The sequence below is a fragment of the Vombatus ursinus genome, unplaced genomic scaffold (assembly GCF_900497805.2).
Source record: "Vombatus ursinus unplaced genomic scaffold, bare-nosed wombat genome assembly UNPS02006779.1, whole genome shotgun sequence".
NCBI lineage: Eukaryota > Metazoa > Chordata > Mammalia > Diprotodontia > Vombatidae > Vombatus > Vombatus ursinus.
The window spans coordinates 17,519,617-17,545,235 of record NW_020946557.1 but is presented as its reverse complement, the minus strand read 5'-3'; the positions used below and the strand labels follow the sequence as shown (position 1 = coordinate 17,545,235).

Genomic DNA, 25,619 nt, shown 5'->3' with positions numbered 1-25,619 from the left:
CCAAAGTGGCCTAATCCAGGGCAAAGTCCAACCTGGAATTGGGTAGTGGGTAACAAATCTGCCAGTTAGCACTGTCTCCTTTTCTGTGCTGCAGTATGGATCTGAAACTTCCTCCTGCTCTGATGCACATGCTGTCTCTGGGTACTGCAGTGTTCCACTCAGTTCACTTATGGCCAGACTCCAACCACAGACCTTGCTTTCTCACTATGAATACCTGGGCTGGGAAAATGACTATTTCTTGGATTTCCCCATCAGTATCCAACCTGGTGAATTTTCTAGATCTGTTTGGAGAAGTTTGGAGTAGAGAGAGCTCAATGTACTTTGTGCTATTCCATCACATTGGCTCTACCTCCACATCATTTTCTTTACATTACTGTGGTCATCTTCCTATCGGCTTAGTCGATTGTTCCCTACTGGTTCTACTTTTTTCTTTACCAGTTTACGTAAATATTCCCCAGTTTTTCTGAATTCTTAAGTCATTTTTTTTTACAGCACATTAATATTATATTACATTCATGTATTCAATTTGTTCTGCCATTCCCCAATCAAAGGGCACCCATTTTCCATCTAGTTCTTCATAAGTAATGTAATTTCCATGATATATCATTTTTAAAAGTCCACATTCTATTGCTCTGTAAATATAGAACCCTGTTAAATTCAGAGACCCATTTTGCCTGCATCCCACCATAAATGTGACATACATAGCACAAAGCAACGAGTATTAATCAAATGCCATAAATCACCAGGATCTCAGATAATCTGGATTTGGAGGATCTTCAATTTAGGCTCTAGTCTTCAGGATGATTGTTCCAAGGGTTTCAGAGATTATCTAAAATTCAAGTAAAGACATCCTAGAAGATGAACTAAGTAGGTTTTTTCATTCTGTCCTGCAAGAACCCTACATTTCATATAACATTTTGTAAAAGAAATTTGACTTTCGGTGTTCTATGAATTTTTTTGCACGGTAAGTTGGTGTGAGATTATTATAAGTACAGTTCACTTATCTTATTTTAATCTGCAAATTGAACTCTTATCTTCACACTATAGTAGCAAATTTATTCTGAGTACAACTTAAGGCAGCTCCAAAAAATGATAAAGAGTGTTGCCATTGCACATGGAAACTATGTTACTTGTATAGTCATTATACTGGGACCCATAAGAGGAACAACATAAAAAGGTAATCTAGATCCTCAACCTTCCTACTCTAATATTGAATTATTATTATTATTCTTTCAGGCCTCCCCTTAACATGACTGGTATTGAATTGCGTGTTTTGCTTGACATTTGTTTTAGATATCAATAAATCTTTATTCCCAAGAGGGTTGAACTGGGTTTAGCAACACAGAGATAGAAAATATTGGGGAATTAGCAAATACTGCTACCATCAAGAGGAAAGGTTCTTGGTCTTCTTTGATCCAATAACTACACTATGAGAGAAATATGACCAGAAAAGGGCTTTGGATTTACCCTGAGACTGTAAATTTCTTGACAGCAGGGACAGCCTTTGTGTCTCCAGAACTTAGTACAGGGCTTGGTTTATAATAAGATCTTAATAAATGCTTATTGACTTGACCCTAAAAATGAGGAAAGCAACTTATCCCTGATGAATACTGGGGTCTTATACACGAACAGCAATAATCCCTCATTGTGGATTCCTCTGCCACTTTGATTTAGGACCACTTGTTATATTCACCCAGGTTGCTGGAAGTTCCATTTGACCTGCATAATTGTGTTGAGCAGAGCACCTCGCCATCTTGTTTTGATCCAGGATATTGGTTGGGTCTAGAATCATAGTGCATGTGGTCACCTGATCCAAGGGATATTTAATAATTAAAAATCATTTCTGGGCACAGGGGACTGGGGAACCCTGTCCTTTCTCTTTCCTGGCTCTGTTCTCAACTATAGGACTGATGAAAACAAAACAGCTAGAAACATGTTGACTAGTCCTTGGCCTGTTGGACCTGGTTATCTCATTCTAAAAATTTTAACACTCAGCTGAGCAAAAGGAGTAGAGGCATTAGCAACAGTGGTAGCAGAGATTATGGCAGCATCATGGCCAACTCCACTAACTAATGCACTAGATTCAAACTGAAGAGCCTCTCCTGAAAATAATCTGTATGGTGAATGAATGTTTGTTGAATTTAATTGTCTTGTTTTACTCTCAGTCATGTCTGAGATCCCGTGAACATCTAAACCTGACCCATTTCTAGCTCTGATCTAAATATGGGCCTGTATTTTATACAATAAAATAATATTCCAGAAAAGCATAACTTGACACAAAGTATCTTTAATTTTTACTTACTTTTCTCTTTCACATTATTTTATGTGGCTCATTACTAACAATCTAGCATATCTCACAATTCAGTGGTCACAAAGTACCACAGTATTCATAAGTAATGTCTTCAATACTACCATAACGTTTTTGCAAAAGCTTATAAATTATTATTATTTATTGCTGTAATTATTTTGCTTACCAAATCTTGAAGATAGCTAGTGAGCCCCCTTCAATCTATTTTACTGAAAAGGCCAAGTGAAAAGTTTAGTAAACTGAAAAACATTAACTTCAGGAAACAAATATGATGGGCTTCCAATAAAAATAGTGTCTTCATATTTTCCTTGGGGTTTCCAGTTGGGAGAGGGAGAAGAAAAATTGTTATCAGATAGTTTATTGTACCTAGATACACACAACAACAGACTACCTAGAAGAGCTCACACTACTCGGAAAAATCTATAAAACTGCTAACAGCATTATCATTGTCTGTTAAATATGCATATCTAACTAAGACAACTGGAGTCCATTAAATCAGTTTAAATTAAAGAACCTGGCAAAGTGCCAAAAAGGTGAGATGGAAGAACAAAGCCCCTTTCCTGTCAAGTGATTTATGATGACAGATACACAGACATTGCTTTCGCTGATAAGGCAGGTTTACTACAAGCTCTCTCCAGAAAGCCAGGCCAAAACATACCTTGTATTCAATCTCATTTGCTGTTTTTAGCTCCAGGCATCCCAACTCAGCAATGGATGGAGAACTTAGAAGACCCAGGTTCTAGTTCTTCTTCTGCCATTATACATCTTACTATGTGACCTTAGGCAGGTCGATTAACCGTTCTGGGATTAGGTTTCCATATAAAGAGGGGGGTGAATCAGAGGTTTCTTCAAACTCAAACATTCTCTATCGGTGAACAATCCATGAGTCTACTCCCAAGTCTCCAAAATCCAGCAACTAAAATTAAATCTCGAAGCTCATTTCACTCTTGAACTAATAATAATAATTATGGAAAACAGGATTCAAATGAATGAAATCCTTCACTAAGCTATCTTCATTAAATGCCAGATTTGTTTGGTATCAATATTCCATTAATTAAAAGTACTATTTTTTTAGTAACAAGTAGGCAAACATCAATAGCTAAGACTAAATATCATTCCATTCCAACACAGAGGCCCTAATCCTTACATATGCATTTGTATTCATCATATAATACTATAATCCTCTAGAAGTAATACACTACTATTCACTCTTATCCACCATTTTGAGTATAAACTAGAAAGAGATGTACTAAAATGGACTAGCACCAAGACAATGGCACTTCCTTATTTTCAGCAATGTACACAATGGAATAAACTATCAGGAATAGGAATTTTATTTATTTTTGTCCAGATCGATGATTTCATCAGTGTAAGGAACTGCTGAATGGAAACTCTCTACCAATACAATCACAAACACATCTCTAAATTTCATCTTAGACAGTTGCACTGGGAACTCTCAAGGGATCGTGAGAGTTTAAGTGACTTGCCCATGGTCACACAGCTAGCATATATTAATGGGCGGGTCTTGCTATTTCTAAGGCCAGTCCTCCATCCATTATACCACGTTGTGTCTCGTTGATTTTATAGGCATCAAACAAGATCCCCTGTTTTACTTTACAATTTCTATAAACCCTAAGCATGTTTTTTTTTTTTTGTGGGGATGATAAGGGTAGTTGGAAGAAGTGGCATAGGAAGAATAAATGCATTCATTTTTGATTCAGTTTCCTTCAGACAGAAGAAAAAATGTGTCATTAAAAACAGTTCCTGCCAATTTCAATACATTCATATCATCAGTTTCTATATTATAAGAATTTCTTCCCTAACCCATGTCATTACAGGCAAAATCTCATCCATTATAACAAACTCTAATATCTAGTTTTAAAAAAATTAATGAGTACTATTACTAGAAATCATGGTCACAGCCTTAGGAAGCTGAAGATGAACTACCTGGAGAAAGGTGAACTTTAAAAAGTGGGAAGCACTCTGATCCAGTGGAAAGGTAAGTGGTGTCTCACACACACAAGCAACATTTTGTCAAAGTATTAAGATAATACTTAAGTGGGATGAGATTAAAGGGGATGAGAAACAGTTACTGCTGAATTAGTAAACAGATCTGGGAAAAATGCTTGGTATAAGTCTCCTCTCCTTTCCTATCCTGTCATACAACAGCATATAACCAGGTAATTATTACAGAAAGTAACTGTTATAAATACTTAATAAATAATAAAAGTGGGTTTTTAAAAATAACTTGAGCAGAACTTCTTGGTAGTGTGACCTTTTTTAGAAACACATTAAAAAATCACTATTAGTTAGAAGTCATCCATTCAGAAACGAAAATAACTTATTATGTGTGTACACACACACATCTATATGTATAGAACCATTCTCTATCAGTTCGAATGTGATTTTACCTATACTGTTTCCATTAAAACGTTCCCAAGGTCATTAAGAAAGTACTTATGTTAACTATGATCACATGTCTCATTAAGATTCAAACACAGGTTTTCATATCTTTTCAGAGCAGAAGATTCTATACTGATTCAGATGGCCTGTCACTAACCACATCAAGCTATACACTGGCAAAGAGATCCCTAAGCACCGAAGTTTTTCATTCACTGTGAGCCAAGATCAAGACAACCCTTCAACTGGTAGCACGTCCAGCCTGCAGCCGTTCAATCAGCTGATCAGCCTGCAAACATCAAGAAAGAAAAATGTCATTTGCTCCGCCAAATTATCCATAGTGAAGGCCCATTATATACAAGTAAATGTGCTGTCTTTCTCTATGGGTTCAAAAAGAACAGGGACTGGCTTGCTTTTCCCCCAGTACTCAGAAAGTTTGCTTTGCACACAGTAAGCATTTAATAAATGCTTTTTACTTCATTCCGATGCAAACCCTATACAACTGAATTGGCTTCTGCTTACTAGAAATTTTGGTCAAAGCCCCCAAACGTAATGTAAATTGTTTCACATTGGCAAAACAGGCTTTTATTGGATAGAATGCTGGACTTCGGAATCAGGAAGCCTTACGTTCAAATCCTACTTCTGACTCTTACGAGGTGTGTGACCATGGGTACATGGGCATATCACATAACCTTTGTGAGCCTAAGTTTCTTCATCTATAATATATGGAAAACAATACCTGTAATGCCTACCTCACAGGATTATTTTGAGGCTCAAATGAGATAATACAGGTTGTTCCAAAGTCTTAGTGCAGTCTTTGGCTACTTATTAAGCTATTACAGCATTTTATAAATTTTAAAGCACTTCATAGGTGTCAGTTATTTTTCTTTCAAATTAACAAAGAAGTTAATATGTAATTAAAGGTGCAAGTCCAAACTTTTAAAAAGCAAACTAAAACTTCTTTTAAAACTTCATTTTTAGAGTTTTTCCTCAACTAAGGTGGACCTTTCAGTAGGTCTTGGTAGAATACTGGAGTATTCATTATTGCCTTTATTTATTCTCTCTTAGAACCACTCTACTATACATTAACAAATGCCCATTTATTTCTACTCATTTTCTCCAAAGAATATAAAAAGGCTTCACTTTGTGAGGGAATGTGATTTAGAACCCTACAGATATCTTTTTAAAAACAAACTAAATAAAATCATTTGGAGAATACAATTTAGATGATAAAAGCTGACATTTATAAAATATGAGCTTCCAGATGTCAGACACCATTTAACTTTTTAGAACTAAACAAGCATATACTACTTAACGATAAATTAAGCAGGTACAGCCATTAGTCTTCACCAGGGGTGCCTAAAAGCTAAGCCTGGTCAGTTGTTACACAGCTAACCCTAAAGATTCCAGTCACCTCTTATATTTATTTGAGAAGCCAAAGGGCCAGAGTCATATAACTAAAACAGCTAGGGCTTATTTTTCTCAAGCCTCAAGAAAGCTCTACTAGTTTAGGCAGAGGACCCTGGGTCAGATATGACCACTGATGCTCACAGACTCTCCCTAACTAGCTTCCACAAAAACTAACCCATAACCTACTATTAAAAGCCCCCTTTACCCTTGGGGAAATTTTCTTAGCTCCCTTCCCTTGTTCCCTCTAACACAATTGTGATGGATTGACCTGTCAGTTGAGAATAAAACTACTCAGAGGAGGGGAAGTTATAGGATTTGGAAGGCAGAGAAGGGACTGTTCAATCCTTTATAGCTTGACTATTGGTAAGTTAACAATACTTACTGTGATGAACCAGTATGAATTGAGTCTATAAACCAATCTGGATAAGAAGCCCAGTTGATTGGCTGGTGCCAGGACATGAAGGTGCAAATGGGCTATGGAGCAGAATGGAGGCCAGTGGAAACCCATTCTGAAAAAGAGGAGCAGAGAGTTAGAAGCTAACAAATTAATTTGGGACCATAATTTAACTTTCATCTACTTGAAAAACATTATCCTAGGGAGATGCCCTAAGGTTGGATTTGATATTCAAAATTAATTCTCCCAGAAAGCAGTTCATAGTAGCTTAGGACTTTCAAGTCTTTAAAGATTCCATTTGTGCTCCTTTTATACATAAGACTCCTTCCAAAGCAGTGGTTCTCAAGCTTTTCCATGGTGGCGATTAGAATCCTTTGGTTTAAAAAAAAAATGGCAGAAATCTCATAGTAAAATTCTCTAAAATTGTTATATTAAATGCCTACTAACAAACAAGGTAAAGTTCATTGAGGGGGAAAAAAAGCTTGAGGTGTTTCAGGATTCCTTGCAGCACAATTTAAGAAATATCACTCCCAAAATAAACCTAAAAAACAGAGCCATGAAAACAGTGAAGTATAAAAACCAGAGTTGATCTATCATTCAATCAGCAGAGGGCACTCTTGTCTTTGTTAAAAGCTGAGCCCAAGCCATACAGCCCAAGTCTTCTCAAGAACAATTTCAGCAGATATTAAAAACACATACAGGTACACTTCATTTTGAGGAAAACATTACAGATCAAATCTATGCAAACATTTGATTTTACTCTGAAAATAAGGATTTGGTTTTAGGGGGTTGTTTTGCTCTCTAAGAGTTTACAATGTGTTTAAGATATTTTGTTTACATAAATTCTGTTTGTATACAACTTTAAAGGAACATACGTAGTGAATAAAGGAATACACACATTCATAACAACCCTTCATCCATCCAACAACATAATAACAAATTTTTACAAAGTGCCCACCACTTAACAACCCAAACCACAAATGGCAGTTACTGGGCTGACAAGTGAGCAAGGCACATCATAACAAGGTTTCTTTATATATCAATAATCACTACTAGATAGGCTGTGGGAAAAACAGGCACACTAGCACATTGCTGATGGATCTAAAATTGGTCAAACTGTTCTAGAAGGCAATTTGGAATTATCCAAAACGAGTGACCAAATTCTCCTTACCCTTTGACCAAGAAATTCCACTAATAAGGGTATTTCCCAAAAAGGTCCCATATGGACCAAAAAATTCATAGCAGCACTTTTTGTGGTAGCAAAAATTAGAAACAAAGAGGGTACCTGTGAAGTTGAATCAGTTTTGAGACATAAGAGTAATGGAATATAATTGCACCATAATAAATAATGAATATGAGAAATGTAAAAGAATTAGGTAAGATTTGATATATGTATGAAATAATGTAGAACAAAAAAAAGCAGATTCAGAGAACAGTATTTATAATGACCTCGATGGGGTGGGGGGGATGTTTTGGTCCAGACCTATAATTTAATAGGTAACTCCGAGTGAGGAAACCCCCTTCCACCAATGCAGATCAACAACTGACCAGTAATTAATATTTTCAAGGAGGTGCTTGGGGCACTGAGAGGTTTAACTGATTTATCTAGAAACACAAAGATAGTACGAGTACAGCCCTGGCTTGCCTAGATGACCCTGCAAAGGAAAACAACCCTACAAGATAGCAGACTGAAGATTAACGTAAAGATCAACCTTCATTCCCTTAAGCCCGAGTTTACTCTACTATAAAATTATGAAGGCTGGCAATTTCATCTCTAATGTCCCTTCCAGCTCCATAGCTAACTGTGTTTCTCTAAGGATGAAAATTATACCATTGTTACAAAGGTGTAAAATGTTGCACATGCTATCAAACATGATCTGTACCTCAGCCTGTTTTGCTTAACTGTTTTTCTTGGTTAAAGGGAAGTGGCCTATGGGACAAGATATTGGAAACAGCAATGATGTTAGAAATGAATAAAAAAGTTTTATTTAATAAACAAGCAATTCTCCTTTAGGAGGGGAAGAGTGGAGGCTATGGAGAGAAAATCTGGGGTGGCAATTACTGGAAGAAATTCACTACAAGGTAGAACTTGCCAAAGAACAGTAATAATTGTTAATCTAATCTCACATTTCTATAGTGCTTTAATGTTTTTGGAGCACAGGTATTTCCCATTTTTTTATCTAGATTAATCTTAACACCTCTCAAGCTTAGTTTTCTCAATTGTAAAGAGTGGGAGTGGGGCAGGGTGGGAAGGTGTTAGAGACCAAAAAAAGAGGACTCATATGTATAAAAAATATTTACAGCAGCTCTTTTTGTTATAGCAAAGAACACTGGAAACTGAAGAGGTGCTCATTAATTGGGAAAATCAACAAATCATGGTATGTGAATGTAATAGAATATTATCGTCCTGTAAGAAAGGGACTGTTTCAGGGAAACCTGGGAAGACTTATATGAACTGATGCAGAACGAAGTCACAAGAACAAGTTATAAAACAACAACACTGTAAAGAAAAACAATTTTGAAAGACTTAAGGGCTCTGAACAATGTAATGGCTAGCCATGATTTGAAAGAACTGATGATAAAGCATACTATTCACCTACTCAGAAAGAGGTGATGGATTTAAGGTACAGAATGAGACAAGGATTTGAGTATATGGCCAGTGTTTTGTTCTATAATGCCCATTTATTACAAGGACTTTTTATTCTTCTTTTTCCATTTGGTGAGGGGGAAGATAAAAGGAGAAGGGAAGTAGAAGGGAGATAAAAAGCTATTAATGGGATTACCACCCACCCCTAAAAAAAGAGGAAAATAGAAGGCTAAAAGGGTCATTGAAGTGTTTTTTAAATGCATATAAAAGAACAGAAGGAAGTCCAGAAATTTCCTTCACAGTCATACAGGACAGTTTTGAAAGTTACTTGTTAAATTTACTATATGTCTAAAAGGAAAAGCAAGTATACAATAAGAGTCACTGTTTCATGTGTTGTCTTCTTTTCCTATTGATAACCTGTACAGGAAAATGTTCATTTTATTATTAAGTTCAGAATGATGTTTTTAAAATAAAAATATAAGGGCTGGCTTAGATGCCCTTTGAGCTCTAAATCCATGATCCTATGATTAAAGGTACAACTCTGAATCCCAGAACCAGATGCCACATAACACTGCACCTTCCCTGTGTGTGTGTGTATGTGTGTGTGTGTGCGCACGTGTGAGAGAGAGATAAAGAGAGAGTGTGCAAACTCTCTAACATTAAGAACTCTTTAAGGGCAAAGAATATGTTTCACTGATATTTGTATCTTTTGCTCACCCTCCACCCCCTTGCCTTAGCAGCAAACTGCCGCTCACACTGTAGGCAATTAATAAATGTTTGTTCAATTGAATAGGGCTTCCAAAATATCTCATTTGGGTCTTTCTGTTGATATCTTGCAAAGTCAGAAGTTTTTGATATTGAAACAACCTATGGGGGTTAGTGAAAACATTGTTAAAAAAGCACTACGGCAGAATTTTGCGTAAATTCTTACATTCATTCCTTTAGCAGTCATGTGATCAACTCCAATTCAATTATAGTAAAGAAATTAGTGAGAATACAACATGCAGTACAAAGTATGCACGTTAGCAATGAATTCTTACTATCAACTTCAGCTTTCAAAAGATAAATAGATTTTCCATTTGAGGTACAACAGACTGTCAGCTTTGCTTTCGTTACCTGATGAGTAATAATCTTTTATAAAATTAATAATTCCCAATATGGTCATAGCTGGGTATACTCATACCTCACATCACTCAGGTCAGTGACATTCTTCTGCTGAAGAATGGTTTTTCCAACAGTAACCATTTTCTCCACTGTAAAAAAAGAAAAAGAAACTACCTTTAGCAAACACTAATATGTCAAGCATACTAAAACACATACTAATAATTCTTCTAACTCTGTATCGTAAGTTTTCAAAAAAAAAAACTAATGAAGAAACCTAGAGAAAATGGAGAGATGACCTCAGCCACTTTTTAGAGCACAAGTAACTTCTCCCCCCACACAAAAAAAAATTCCATTGTTTGGGATCCCCATCTTACCAGAAAGGAAAATAACTTTACTCAGAGAAACACTCACCGAGGGTCCAGACCAAAAATAAAGTACAAAGGAAAAAAAATGTATTAGCCAGGGCCACTACGGACTTCCCTTTTCATCACTAAAGGAAGCCCAGACCCCACATAAAATTCGTCTCCAATGTCTAAACTAGCAGGATAATAATTAATGGCAACAATATACCATTAAAGGGTTTGGGTGACTACTTAGGAAGCAAGCACGTCAGGTGAAAATTAAGGCATCTTCACAAGTAAAATACTGCTTATCTGGTTTTCACAACATCATAACACAGAATTTCTTTTAGGTGAAAACATAACAGACAATCTAGGCTTCACCAGAATATTTCTTACATCCTAGTATGGTGATATGAAATAATCATAAAAATTAAAAATACAATTACACTAAATTTTCATTCTTCTGAACGAAAAAAAAAAACCGTTGTAATAACTAGGATTTTGGGGGAAGAAAGGTGAAGGAGAAGCATATTCAGTTCTTTGATGAGAGATTCAAAACGAAAGGCAAGCATTCTGCTTTTAGGGACTGATCAAAAAACTAAATTTCAGGATATGCTTTAGGGTCAGTTTAAATTCAGCCCTATCTCCTATACTTTGAAAATCTACAGGGCTTTCTAACCTGGGATCTATGAATTTATTTTTATTTTGATATCTTGATAACTAGATTCCATTATAATTGGTTTCCTTTGCAATCCTATGTCTTTTTAAGGCAGCTGGATGGCAAACTGGCTAGAGTTTTGGGTTTAAGAGTCAAAAAAACCTAAATGCCAATCCTGCTGTGTGACCCTGTTAAATCATGCAACCTCTCTCAGCCTCAGCTTCTTCATCTGTAAAATGTAAACAATAATAGTACTAAGCTCAGAGTTGTTATGAAAATCAAATGAGATAACACAAGTAAAGCACTTTGCAAACTTTAAAGTGCTATATAAATGCTGGCTATTATCATTTATTCTGTATTTAAAAACTTTATTCTGAAAAGGTGTCCATGACACAAAATAGTTTAAGAACTCTTTACCTGGAGCAACATACAAATGTCTGATGCACTGAAAGATCCTAAACTACCTTTTGGATCAAAGATTACATTTTATTTAATGTAGTGAAGTGTTTATTGAAATCTAATTCCTCGAAAATGGTTACTACCTATTGGCAATGTTGGGATCAGCAATCAGTCACCCTGATTATTAAATATATTAAATTAAGTAGAAAGCCATATTTCCCAAACAATGCATACGAACAGAATTTATTGTGAAAACTGACCTATCATGAAAATGTATTTAGACTAAACAATCAGATTATCTTTCCATGTTTGCAGAACATAACAAAACAATGTCAAGTTATAATAGTTGTTGAAACAGATTACATAAAGTTATCTCTATTCACTATCAACCTGCTGCCACTCTGTAGACAAATGAAGTTTTAGAATAAACTGATCTCTAACTCAGCGATGACCACAAACATGAACCTGGAACCTTTCGATAAAAATAAAGAAACACTAGCATTAAATACTGGAGAAGAAAATGGCACACCACTCCAGTGTCTTTGCCAAGAAAACCCCAAATATCACAGAGTCAGTCACAACTGAAACGCCTCAAGAACAACAAAAAATATTAAATCTGGTCCCGTTAAATTCAAAGAGGCCCAGAGCTTGGCAGGGAAGCAAGATACTAGTTACAGATTAGGCACATTTTTAAGGGAGGCATCATGATAGTACAAAGCACCTGGTCTAAAGACAGGGGCCCTGGGTTTGACACACAAGACCTGGGGCAAGTCACTAAAACTTCCTTGAGCCTCAGTCTTTATCTATCAAATAAGGGGGCTAGAGTAAGTGACCTCTGAGGATCCTTTTAACTCATATGTCTATGATTCTATGATATTCTGAAGATCAGAATAGCTCCAAGACATTATGCAGGTACCTTCTGGAATCTAACCCAATTTGTCTCTCATGCAAGGTATCTTAAAATAGTTAGCCAACTGATCCCAGGCTCTGATAAGAATAATCACGGCAAACTTTGAGCCCAAGTAACTTAAAGGTATAAAAGGTTATGGTGTAAAAAGGCAGCAGAACTGGGAGAAGAAAGCTTAATCTATCATAAACATAGACTTAAACCTTTCACCCATAGCAAAAGTTGATCACTAGGTCCCAAATTCCAAGGTTCCAGTGTTTTAGTTACCATGAATTTATACTATGAGCTCAAAAGGTAAATGTAGCAAACTAGGTTCAGCATAGAACGAAGGAAATAAGCATTTATAAAGCATCTCCAATCTGCCAAGCACTGTGCTAAGTGCTTTACAAACATTATCTCATTTAAGCCAGTTTGTGATCGTATATCACATAGAGCCAAGCCATACCATGACATTTTCAAATAAAACTAATATTGCTTTTCTAAAATTTCCAATCCAAGATGATATCACCATAAATGATATTATTAAAGTCTTACCTAATGGTACATCTTCTTTCTTTAGGGTTTTGCAGTTTCCAATGTGCTTCTTTGGCACCACGAGATAATGGTGTGGAGCCCCAGGTCTGATGTCTTGGAAGCAAACCAGGTCTTCAGGCTAATGGAATAAAACATTCATTTTCTTTTGTTATTCAATTAATCTTTTAAAAGCATTTTCTGGTTCTGAGGCACATGAGCAACAAGATGGCAGACTAGACATTTTCTCTGATCTCTACAACCTCCAAAACATAAATTATGTGCCAAAGATAAATTAAGTTCAGCTGTTTCCATGGTCCAGGACACCCAGAATCCAAAAGAAGGCTTAAAAAAAAAAAAGAAAGAAAGAAAAGAAAAAGGAAGAAAAACAAACAACATCCCCCAGGAACTAACACTCACTGACCCTGGGCTCACTTTGCATTGTTCCCCTACCTCCCAAATGCTTCCAGCAGTGAAGCTGCACTAGCAGACGCAAAAACAGGACACAGACTCATATCAAAAGCTATCCCAGTCTCCCCTCCCTCTTTCCTGTACTGTGGAGACATTACAGAAGTCTGGGTCCCACCATCAGTTTAGCCATAGCCTCAAAACAAAAGCATTTTGGGGGTTGCAATCCAGAAGCACCAGCACTACAAAACTCTGAACTGCTGCATTGGGTCAGAGAACTGAGGAACAGAAGGAGTGAACAGAAGGTCACCAGGGGAGGAATCTATGGTAGGGACCGCTCCCAAGCCTGAGGGAAGAGCACAGCATCCAGCTAGGGTCACTTCTGACCATTTCAAAGTCAGCTGGGGCAAAGACCTAGGCTGATGAAACATAAATTGCCTAGTATGGAAGGAGGCTAAGATGTTTTGAGATCCAGTCTGGCAGGAAGCCACAATCAGAGGGGAGGGAGTTGGGAAGCGAGTGATAAGGAAAATAGACGAGGAAGACTAAAAGTACCAAAGATCCTAGGAAGAAGATAACTCAAAGACCTTGAACATTAACAGATAAATCAACAGGAAAAATAGTAACAGAAAGAAATGTGCTCTCCAGATCTCATAAACAAGTTCGGGCATCTATGAATAAACACTTCAAAATAAAGGAAAATGATTCAACATTTGATGAGACTGAGGAATTTGAGAACACGGAACCACAAAATGCTTTTTCTGAGCAGTTTAAATGAGAATTATGAGAGTAATCAACAGAAAAAAAACTTGAATCTACAAAAGCAAGCAACACCAAATTAATAGAGGGGGAGAAAGATTGGGAATGCATATACCAGAAGTGAAGAACAACCTAGAAGAAGAGAAGCAAAAAAAAAAACAAAAACAAAAAAAACCATTTAAAGAAAATGTCACTATGTAAGCAAAACATACAGAACTCAAAGACAGGATGTACAGTGACAACCTAAAGATCATAGGTCTCCTGGAAGAATATAACATAATAAATGGACACCATAATGAAGAGAGTAATAGAAAAGAACTTCCCAGAACTTCTGAACATGGAAAATGAAATTTCCATTGAAAGAATTCACAGATCGTCTCCAGAATAAAACCCAAGGCTACAAACTCCAGGACACAGAGTGGTTAAATTTAACAATTCAATACAGAAACAAGAAGTTCTGTAAATATTTCCTAATGCTGTTTTGGCACTGCCCAGAAACTATAAATCTCAATTCACTGGAAGTGGTACTTAGATTAAAGCTGAATGATGCCAGTTTCACTCAAAGCAGGTTTTAGAATTATACAGACAATTTCTATAAAGAAACCCAGAAAACTAGTTTCATGAGACCTTCATTTATCCCAGTGAACAAGAAGGCTGATTATAAAAAAAGGAATCATGAAAAAAAAAAAAGCAATCATAAGATGGCCCAGTGCCACTTCATTATCAAGGATTTCATAGTTCATGTTTTCTCTTCATTGCTAATGGTATATGTGTTTTCTCTGACTCAAAAACATATTTTAAAGTTCTGGTTATCATAACATAAAAAGTAATGACTTTTTTTTCTTTTGCATTTTACTTTCTCTTAATTCAATCTTTTCTTCCATTATAACAAGAACTTTGCACTCTATCTGGCAGTCACTGATCCAAGTGTTACAGTTTAACTTCTTTTTTGGGGGGGAATAGGTTTACAATCACTATTTTTCTGGTTTTCTTCTACAAGCCATTCAAAAGACTTTCATTTCCTGAAAGTATATACCAATCAATCAAAAACAGCCTTCGCTCCATTTTTTTTGTGCTTAATGAGATCTAGGCATAACCAATAGATAGCCTGCATACTCTGATGGTATACTCAAATCAGAGGGCCTCCAACACACTGGGTGGATCCTTTGTGGTCATATTATGGGAAGGCAAAAATAAGAGTCACACAGGATGAGCAATGAGGCTACAATAACCACATCAAGGAGATCACAGATATATTATCATGAATTAGAATATATATGGCATTGCTATATACAAGAGACCTCAATGCAGCAAAAACTTAGCTTTGACTGGCCAACAAAGTAAAAGTGTTTTTGCTCTTATAGGATATTCATTCACTCCTCTACTAAGGAAGATTTTATTCCCTCATTCATTTAATGAGACATTAACTGAGCAACTATTGTGTATCAAGCGTGATACAGGCAGAGAGAGGTATACAATTTAAAAAGATATGTTTTGGAGGCATGACCAATGTGGAATTTGTTCTAATTGACTATGCATGTTTGTTACAAACGTCATTCTTGTTCTTTTTTCAATGAGGATGGAGGGGGAGAGAAAATAGTTTTTGTTCATCGAAAAAAATTAAATCAAATTTTAAAAAAAGAAAAGATATGCATGGTTTCTACCTTCATGTAGTTCAGAGTATAGGAAATGGAATCATGTTTTATTATCCTCTTCTCTTTTATAAAATTAAAATTTAATTCAGTGCGCATGAAAATAACACATGTAACAACCTTTCTGAATAAACATTTTCCTAGAGTCACCTATTTCCTACTGGGTTTCTTTTCCCATAGTCACCATAACTTTAAAACAGAATATGAATAAAGGAAAGCAATTTCACTGGCTAGCAAACTTGGCTTCAATGAAAAAACCATGAGAAGTGCTAGTGCCCTTTGACCCAGTAATATTATTACTAGGGTTTTACCCTAAGGGGTAAAGGGGGAGGGGGGGGCCTATCAATCAGGAAATGGCTGAAAAAATTATGCTGTATGAATGTAATGGAATACTACTGGGTTATAAAAAATGATGAAAAAATTTCAGAGAAACCTGGGAAGACTTGTATGAAATGATACTGAGGAAAACTGAAGAGAGCCAGGAGAATGGTTTATATGATTACAACATTTTAAGGACAAACAATTCTGAAGCAGTTAAGAACTATGATTAATGCAATGCCCAACCATTACAACGATGATGATCATGCATGCAACCTGCATTCTGACACAGAGTTGGACTCGATGCAAAGTGAGACATATATTTTTGGAAATGGCTTATGTGAGAATTTGGTTTGACTATGTATATTTGTTACAAAGGTGTTGTTTTTCTTGTATTTCAATGGAAAGGAGGGGAATATAAAATGAGAGAGAAAATAAAAGTTTATTAATTTTTAAAAGCACAAAAAAAAAATAGAAAAAGGAAAAACCATGATTAGGCAAGTACTATATTCCACATAGATTCTCCCCTAAAGAAAACAAAACAAAAAAAATCCTGCCTGGCAGTAGGTTTCAGAGAATGGCTTCTTTGTCTTGCTGTTCCAACCTCCAGCAAGCAGCAAGAATGGAAACAGGAGAAGACAGCAAAAATCCAAGTATTAAATGTTCCCTCCTGTCTCATGACTGCAGCAAATAACCCAATAAAGACTGTTAAAATGGGTGTTAGGATATCAGCTGCACTGTCATCTACTCTTGGAACACCTTCAGCAGAGAGACTGTTTTGATGATACGAAGTCACCAATAAAAAAAAGCTTGCTCCATCATGGCCACACTCCCTGGGCTACATCCCTACACCCAAGTTCCTCCAAATATTAAAATGTTAAGGGTACATTGTATCTGTTTTTCCTTCTGAATTTAGGAGCCATTTAAAGAAGGGTGGCAGAGGAGTATTATTCATATCTGCCACCCTTCTTTAAAGGTTGTGTAAGGCTGCATAAAAGACTCAGAATTAAAAGACCTGGATTATAGTCTTGGTTTTAATATATACTCTCCAGATGAACCTGGGGCAAATCACTAATGTCACTAAGCTTAAGGTTAATTACCTATAAAATGAGGGAAATAGAACTTTCATTACATAGGAGTTGAGAAAGTTAAAAAAAGGGCTTAACTGCCTTCAAAAAGTTCAAGGCGCCAAATCCAGATGAACTATAACCATGGTATTGAGAAAACTGTAAGGTATGATTGCTGGGTTATGGTTAGTGATCTCCAAAAAATTGAGAGAATGGGGGCAATGCCTCAGGACTAGAAAAGAGCACATGTTATCTCAATTAAATAAAAGTTTGATCTCATTCATGGCAAAATTCTAGAACATCATATAAAAGGAAGGGTTAGGGGACATCTAGGATAGGGAGTAAAGACTACACATGCCAAACTAAACTAAAGTGCAATCAAGGAAATGCTATACCTTGATTTCGACAAAACACTATCTCATGCTACCCTTGTAGGAAGCTAGAGAAGATATAGCCTAGAGAAAAGCAGACTTAAAGAGCAGTCATAGCAGGACAGTGACAACTTGGAGGGAAATCTCTTTAGTGGCATGCCCCAGGGATCTGTCCTTGGCCTAGTACTGTTTCACTTTTTTTTTTAAAAACAATAATCTGAATGAAAGCAAAGATGGAATGCTCATAAAATTTGCAGGCAACCCAAAGCTGAAAAGGATAGCTAAAATACTGGATGAGAATCAGGATCCAAAAAAAATTCTGCCAAAAAGAATGGGTCAAAATTAGTACGATAAAATTCAACAGACGTAAATGTAAAGCCCTACATTTGTAGTCCTCTCAAAAAAATCAGAGAGAAGTACGGCAGTTTATATTAAATAGGTCTGCAAATTTTAGTGAATTTCAAGCTCATTATGAATCAACAACTTGACAGTCAAAGCCAAAAAAAGTACTAATTTATTTGTTCTTAGGCAACACTGAAAGTTATAGTGTCTAGACTATGGGAGATGACAAGTCTTACTGAACTCTGCCCTGGTCAACCATATCTGGTATAATGAATTTTTAAGGTACTGACATTTTGAGAAGCAGCATGGTATAATGTATAAAATGCTTTTCTAGGAGTCTGGAAAACCTAGGTTCGAGTCCTGATTCTGACACATATTGGCTGTGACCTGAACAAGTCAACTGACCTCTTGGTTGCCCTGCCCAACTCTAAGGCTTTAGGTTGCAAAGACCTGCTGTACCTTCTCAAATTAGTACAGGGGGCTCCCTTATCAAGAATTCCTCAAACCAAAGAAATCCCAAGTCTAGTGCCATTTCCCATTCCCAAAGACACTTTAAGAAGTGCACTGACAAGATGGAGCACATTCAGAAGTAGAAATCAGGATGATGAGGACTAGAAATCATGACATATAAAGGGCTGACCAAGGGAAAAGGAGGATGTTTTAGCTTGAAAAGGAGAGATTTAAGGGAGCCATACAAGATGTCAAGAAGAATTTGAAAAGCTTTCATGCAAAAGAATTGAACTTGCATTACTTGGTCTCAAAGGGTAGGACTAAGAACAATGGATGGAAGTTACAAAGAGACAGATTTAGCTTTGATTGAAAAGAAAACTTCCTAATACAGTTGTACAAAAAACAGAATGAGCTGCCTTGGGAGGTGGTAGGTTCCCCTGTACCGCAGGTCTCCAAGAGGAAACAGAATAACCACTTGTCAGGCACGCTGTTGAGGAGATACCTGTTTAAAACTAGTTTGGATCAGATGGATTCTGAGGTGCCTTCCACTTTGAGATTCTGTGACAACCCACTGGATAGTTGTGAAGAAATCATTTCTTAAACCTTAAAGCACTAAGACTGGTTATTATGTAAGAACTTTTCATCCTCTTCTTTCAGTGCTTTCCAGCTGAAATGCAAATGATGTGATTTAGATCTGAAATGGTATAAAAATGTTAAAACAGATCCAGTGATTTGATGTTGCACTGTTGTAGTTCTCCATGGAGAATTTATTAGAGGGTGTGAGCAGAAATATCACAGTATGAAATGGTATGGGTGGATCACACTATGATTATAGAATCAAAGCTCAAAAGGACTTCAGAAGCCATCTAATCCAATTCCCTCATTTTATAGATTTGGAAACTGAGGCACCGAAAGTTTAAGTAACTCAGTTCTTTCCACTGATCTACGGTGGCTACCAGTGAAGGTGCCATTGGAAGGAGTAAATACATTCATGAAATTACAGAGCCACCAAATTAATGTACCCGACTCCCCTATTATCTGAACAAAATTCATAGGAAGTACTGGTAGCTGAGAATACAGTTGGAAAACCATTAGTCTAGGATGGTAAAAACAAATAGTTTTAAATTAGTAGGGTGAAGGTATAATTTTTTTTTAGGATTATGTATCGAGCCTATTAATCTAAAGCCTATAGAAGAGATTTTTACACGGAACTCTTAAAAATTCACTGCCATACATGAAGTCAGTCATTTAACAAGCATTAAGCTACTATTTTACTATGTGCCAGGCATTGTGCTAAGCACTGGGATTACCAATACAAAGAAAGATAGTGCCTGCCCTCAAAGAGTTTACATTCTAATGGAAGAAGGGGCAGGGATGGGGGAAGAAGAGGAAAGAAAAAGGTACTGCAGAGCAGGGACCCAGTAAAAAGTCTGGAATAGGGGAAAGAATGAGACAAGGCAGGCCAGGGAGCTCTCCTTAAGTGGAGCTTCTGGGAGGAGCCATCCAATCAGAGAGAAAGGCTGCAAGGGCAGAGGGTACTTCCAATGAGAGAATGGCAGAGGTTTAGAAGGACAAAAAAAACCCCAAAAAACCCAAAGACAATGAAATGAATGAGAAGGTCTTCATATGCAAAACAGAAGTTCCTTATCCTAAAAATGTCAGTGGCTTGAATAGATCAATTGCATATGAAAAGGCCAGGGAGACAAAAACTTAACTCAACAACACAAACTACATTCATACCTTTGTCCCTAATCACTCTTCTGCATGACATCCCCAAAAGGATGCCCAAAGACAGCTGGGGAAGTAGGACTGACAGAATTAGGCCAAATCAGCCCCGAATGAGTTCCAGTGCCTTAGGAAGGGCAGAGGCTTTTAAGCCACAAAGGATGGTCATCAGAAGAGGCTTGACCCTACTTCCGGTCAGAAGATAATCAACCTTAGAGCTGAAATTCTGAAGCTAAACATTATCGACCACAGTGAAAAAGCACTGTGGCACTCCAGCTGAAGAGTACTTATTATTACCCAGCCAAGATAGTGGCTTAGGTGGAAAAAAATATGCAGCTGCCTATCAAAATGGGAGCCCAGAGAGTCTAGTCAAAGATTCCAGAAGAGATTCCCTGCCCTGAGAAAAGCCCAGCTGTTGCCCAGTAGCATGGCTTGCCCATCCAGATCAAGGAGCTAACGATTGCACACACTGCACATCCTAGTACAGCAGAGCCCGGTGAGGAGTTAACAAGGCTGCCAAAATGACCTGTTTGATCCAGCCAATGCTTCTCCCTACTTGGAGGTGGCACTGCTGAACAAGTGAACAACTCATCCATCACTACTGCCATATCTCCCAGTCAATCTTGTGAAGACTGCATTAAAAAAAAGGGCATCAAAGACCTGCATGCAGTTTTAGGGTTCTGAGTTCCCTAGCATGAATATGTTCCCTGCACATCTACCTCTACCTCTCTATAACCGTACTTTAAGTTTGTATGGACAGTATACCCTGGTGTTGGGACAAACACTGTGTAAACCACCCTTCATGCTATGCCATCAGTAAATTGCCTTCAATAAGGAACTAAGTTCACTGGCTGGGAAGCATATATACTAATGTGGGCTCATGAGCTGGTTAAGGGGTTAGTACTCATGGGTTTACCCCTAGAACTCTGAAAGCAATAACAAGCCAACCTGCCAGCGTGAATGCACCCACAAGAAGGTGTTTTAAAGTAGTTTACCCACACCCACAGGTATCAATGCTTTCCTTGGTTTTAACTCTAATTCAACTGAGCCACTAAAATATGACATATGTAGACAAAAACTATTGTGTTTTAGAGAAAGTTGGCAGATAACAGCAATAATATCTAAGGTTTTAGATCAATCTGATCTGAGGGCAGTTTAGCACTGCAATATTATCCTGGCTAGATTCAGGTATAGTCAAGCAGAAAACCAGAAAAACACGCTTAGTTTTGCCTAAGCATTTCACGGTTTAGAATATTTAAACTGATGCCCAATTTCTTCAGTGAAAGATCTCTTCTACCTATAGACTACTATGCATCACTGTGGTATTGATATGACTCTAGGTCCTCAAAAGCTATGCCAGCAGAAGCTCTGGCAAGTTCTACTCACCTGGAAAGGCCTTATGTCTGTACTGAAAAATGGACCGTGATCATGATAGATAGGGACTACCTTATTTTAAATGCAGAAAGACTCTTCAACAAGATACTGACCTCTCTGGTTTAAAAAGGCAAAATAGTCAGACCCAGAATGTGAAGAAGTATCATCTCTATTTATCTCTTCAATAAATTTTTCAAGATTCTGGTGATCCCAAATACTTCTGAGCATCACTTCACCCAACCTCATTAGTTGCAGGTATACTTCATTTTAATCAAGTGATATGTGAAATTTCACTCATAAATTATAAATTAAGATCACAAATTTAGTATTGTAAGGGACCTCAGAGGTCTAGTCTAACCTCCTCATTTTAGAGATGAGGAAAACTGAGGCCCAAAGAGGTCCAAAGTCACACATATAGTAAGTTTAGGAGAAAGAATGTGAATGCAGGTTCTCTGACTCTAGAGCCCATGCTTTCTGTACTCTCTATCACTACTGCCTACTTCACAGAATTACTTTATATAAAAGTACTTATTTTCTTTACAAAAGGATCCACTAGATCATTCTTTGAAATGGTGAACTCATACTACTGGTGGGCCATTTGCTCCTCCTTGGTTTTCGAAGAGGACCAATGACATCACCACGATGTCCTGGGTGATGTCTTGACTTGTGTGTAAACTGGATTTAAGTGAGGCAGAGTTGCACAAAGTTGTGAGCCTCACACTCTCTCCTGGGGTCACTTAAGTCCAGTGGCAAAAGTGTAATCATGGTATGTGAAATAGTTCATGCACAGACTATGTGTACAACAAACTTAAACTGAATTTAGTAGAATGGGGGTGGAGGGTAGGGAAGTCTAATGAACTCACCGTGGCATTTTAAATGACTCATAAGTTCCTTTTCAGGACGACATCTATGTTTTAAAATAAGGGGGTATATATCTTTTATTCATAGGTACAAGTTGCTATTTACATGTTTCCATTACATGCTTTATAAATTTATCCTGAGTACTTTTAAAAGAAGGTATTATTTGCAATTTTTCCTTTTCCTCAGGCCAGTACATTCATCATATGAGAAACCTTGATTTTTGTTTCATCATTTCCAAACATCCGATTAGCCCAATATGAGCTGTGAAATAGACTCCTGATAGAATAAGTGGAGCATGATATGAAACAGAAAAATCTGATGGCATAAATAATAGAAAAGAAACAACCCTTGGAGCAAGCCAGCATGTTCCAAGTTTGCTTTAAGTTAGCTGCCAGTGATTTTGGCTAGATTAATACAGAATGAATACTAGAGATTTAAAAAATAAACACACAAAAAAAGTAAACAACCAACTCTGGAATTTTATTATTCTAAGCCAAGGAGGATAAATTCTACTGGTCTTCACAATCTCCACAACATTAAAAGGGAGTTTACATTTCCTTGCCTTTCCCAATTAAAACCAGAGGAGTAAGTGATATTGGGTAACAGTCCCACCTTTCACTGGATCTCACTGATTAGTTGGGAAAGTGAACTACTGGAAGAGACCTCAGATCCCCATGTCCAACCCTCTCAGTTTACAGACAAGGACACTGAGGCTCAGGAAAGTGGAGTGAGTTTCCCAGGGTTATACCAGGAATAAACTGAGCCAGGTCCTCTAACTCTAAATCTAGCACTCTTTCTACAACCTTTTCAGAGAAGTCAGCATTTACTTTAAACATTTTGCCACTTAACTTTCAATCAAAAAGGAAGCAAAAATACAACTATTTAATTTTTTAAATGCAAGTGAAAATGCACATCAATTTGTAAAATGTTAAACAGCCTATTACCTTTTTTCTTCCCTTTGTTTTTTTGTCTCTCCGTACACCTGTATGTGGGTAAAACTCTAGCTGTCTGCCCCTCATAAAATTTTATGTCTTTCCAAATTTCCTTTCATAGAAAGAAATAAAATGATACAAAATTTATATGGAAAAGAACATATATTAGAGTTGGAGGGATGGGGAGGAAGGAGAAAGGTCAAACTTTCACAACCAGGTTTTGATTACACTATAAAAACAAAACTGACACCGAACAAAACAATAAAAAAGCTAAACAGGAGAAGAGACAATCTAGAATTAGACCAAAGGGATTCAATAGATGAGTGTCTGAAAAACCCAAGGATTACAAAACGCAGGGGAAGGGATCAAGAGAAATTTGTAAAAATTGGTAGAATTAGATCCCATATAGAATTTTCCCCCTTTTTCTGCAGTACTATATTATATAATACCATAATAGCAATTAGATCCATTATCTAAATATCTTAAAACACATCACAAAACATCAGGAAAAAAATGAAATTAGTTGAAATTGTGGTGAGAAAGAAGTTTTTTTTTCCCTAACAAATGAAAGATATTGTAGGAGACAAAAGAAATTTTATTATGTAGAAATAGGATTTTCACATAAAAACAAAATCCCAAGTAAAAAAGCAATGGATTAAAAAAAATCTTTGCACTGAATGTACAGCTGATAAAAATGACTTCAAAAACCTATAAGAAATTCACACATATTTATGTGTAAAAAAACTTTAAAGAGGCAGTGCTGGAAGGAAATTGTTAATAATCACCTAAAAAAACACTTGAATGCTTAAAAAATTAAATGCAAGTTAGAATGGTGAAGTAATATATATATACCCTTCAAACTAGTAAAGATAATTAAAATTATAAAAATTCAATATTGGTAGTATTGTGGGCACACTGGCTGTAGTATTACACTATGGGTGGAGCAGAGAACTGGTGCAATCTTTCTGAAAAGCAAATGGCAAGAGTACCCTTTGAGCCAGTAATAGTAGGTGAATATCCTAATGATGTTATTTAAATTAAAAAAAAAAAAAGGCCCTCACTGTGCAAAATGATAAAATTTGGGGGAAAAAAAGCCCCACCTAATCGCAAACAGTCCATAGGTACAGCTACTGGAAACAGCAACATAAATTCATCCTGTTTCAATAGAACAGATCAACACCCTTTGAAAATAAATAAATAATAAACAACCAAAATAAATAATATGGAAGAGTTGAAGCAGAATCAGAAGAACATACACATCCACTACCATTATTACTCAGTATCAATAAAAAAACAAAAAAAATTTAATTATTAGATATCAGAAGAGGACACAGAAGTAAAGGAGACATTTTTGTTAAAGTATGTATATACACATACATACATATAAATAATAAATAGTTTGTCATTTGTGATTGTGTGTTTTAATTTTTATTTTATTTGAATGTTCTGTTTGATGATCACTAAGTTTACAATCTATTTTTAAAAATTAATTTCTATTTCTTGACTCTTTTGTATCCCCAGCGTTTAGCATTGTGCCTGGCACACAGTGGGCGCTTAATAAATGTTTGTTGATTTTATTATGCCATTTGCATTGATATGCCACATATTCTGCCATCCACAATGCTGGTGGACGTTTATGCGGTTTACAATCCTCTGAAAGGAAAAACAGTAAGCAGCTACTATTTAAACAAAGCTTTCCTCCTTGCTATCATCACACACCTCATTTTATTTTCTAACAGCGATATCTTGAATATACTATACTTAAGAAACTAAATACTGAAGATACTAAAGCCATTTTGTAAACAGAAATGAAGGCGTCCTCAATACACCAAACACCTTTTTTGGAAAAGCGATCCTTCTTTTCGAAAGACTCGATAAGCGGCACCCAGACCACAGCTAGCCGGCGGTCAGTGAGTTACCTTCCAACAGCTGGACCCCCCAGCTGAGGGGAGATACACCAGTCTCACCTGCACCCCCAAACTGGGATCGGGGGTCCAAGTCTGTGCCAGGCCCTCCTTGCAAAGTCCCCAGCCCCAGTACAATGACACACGGGCATAAACGTAAGCGCTTAGAGATCGAGCCAGGCTCCGCCAGCGCCGGTGCCCTCCCTCCCCCGCCCCCAGCTGACCTCGCAGGGCAGCAGTTGGGTGCCGGGCTCCTCCCGCCGAGCGATCCGACAGAACACGCACTTGCGGTCGTAGCCCTCTCCGGTCACACAGGCGGCCGCCCCTTCATCCGCGCCGGAGTCGCTCACGGCGGGCGGAGAGGGTGGCGAGTCGCTGCTGGGGAACCCCTGCTCCCCGGCCATGGCAGTGGCCCAGGGCTGCCCGACGACGCTCTGA

At 37.1% G+C, this 25,619-nt stretch overlaps 1 protein-coding gene across 1 annotated transcript; it reads right to left on the bottom strand.

Annotated features, from left to right (window-relative positions):
* Positions 1-2,271: 2,271 nt before the first annotated feature.
* Positions 2,272-25,619, bottom strand: HINT3 (histidine triad nucleotide binding protein 3). The gene is made up of 5 exons (XM_027848650.1): positions 25,406-25,619; positions 13,043-13,160; positions 10,283-10,352; positions 6,501-6,627; positions 2,272-4,997 (listed from the first exon to the last, which is right to left on the bottom strand). The coding sequence occupies exons 1-5, from the start codon at positions 25,583-25,585 to the stop codon at positions 4,950-4,952; spliced, it is 543 nt and encodes a 180-aa protein (XP_027704451.1). The 5' UTR covers positions 25,586-25,619; the 3' UTR covers positions 2,272-4,949.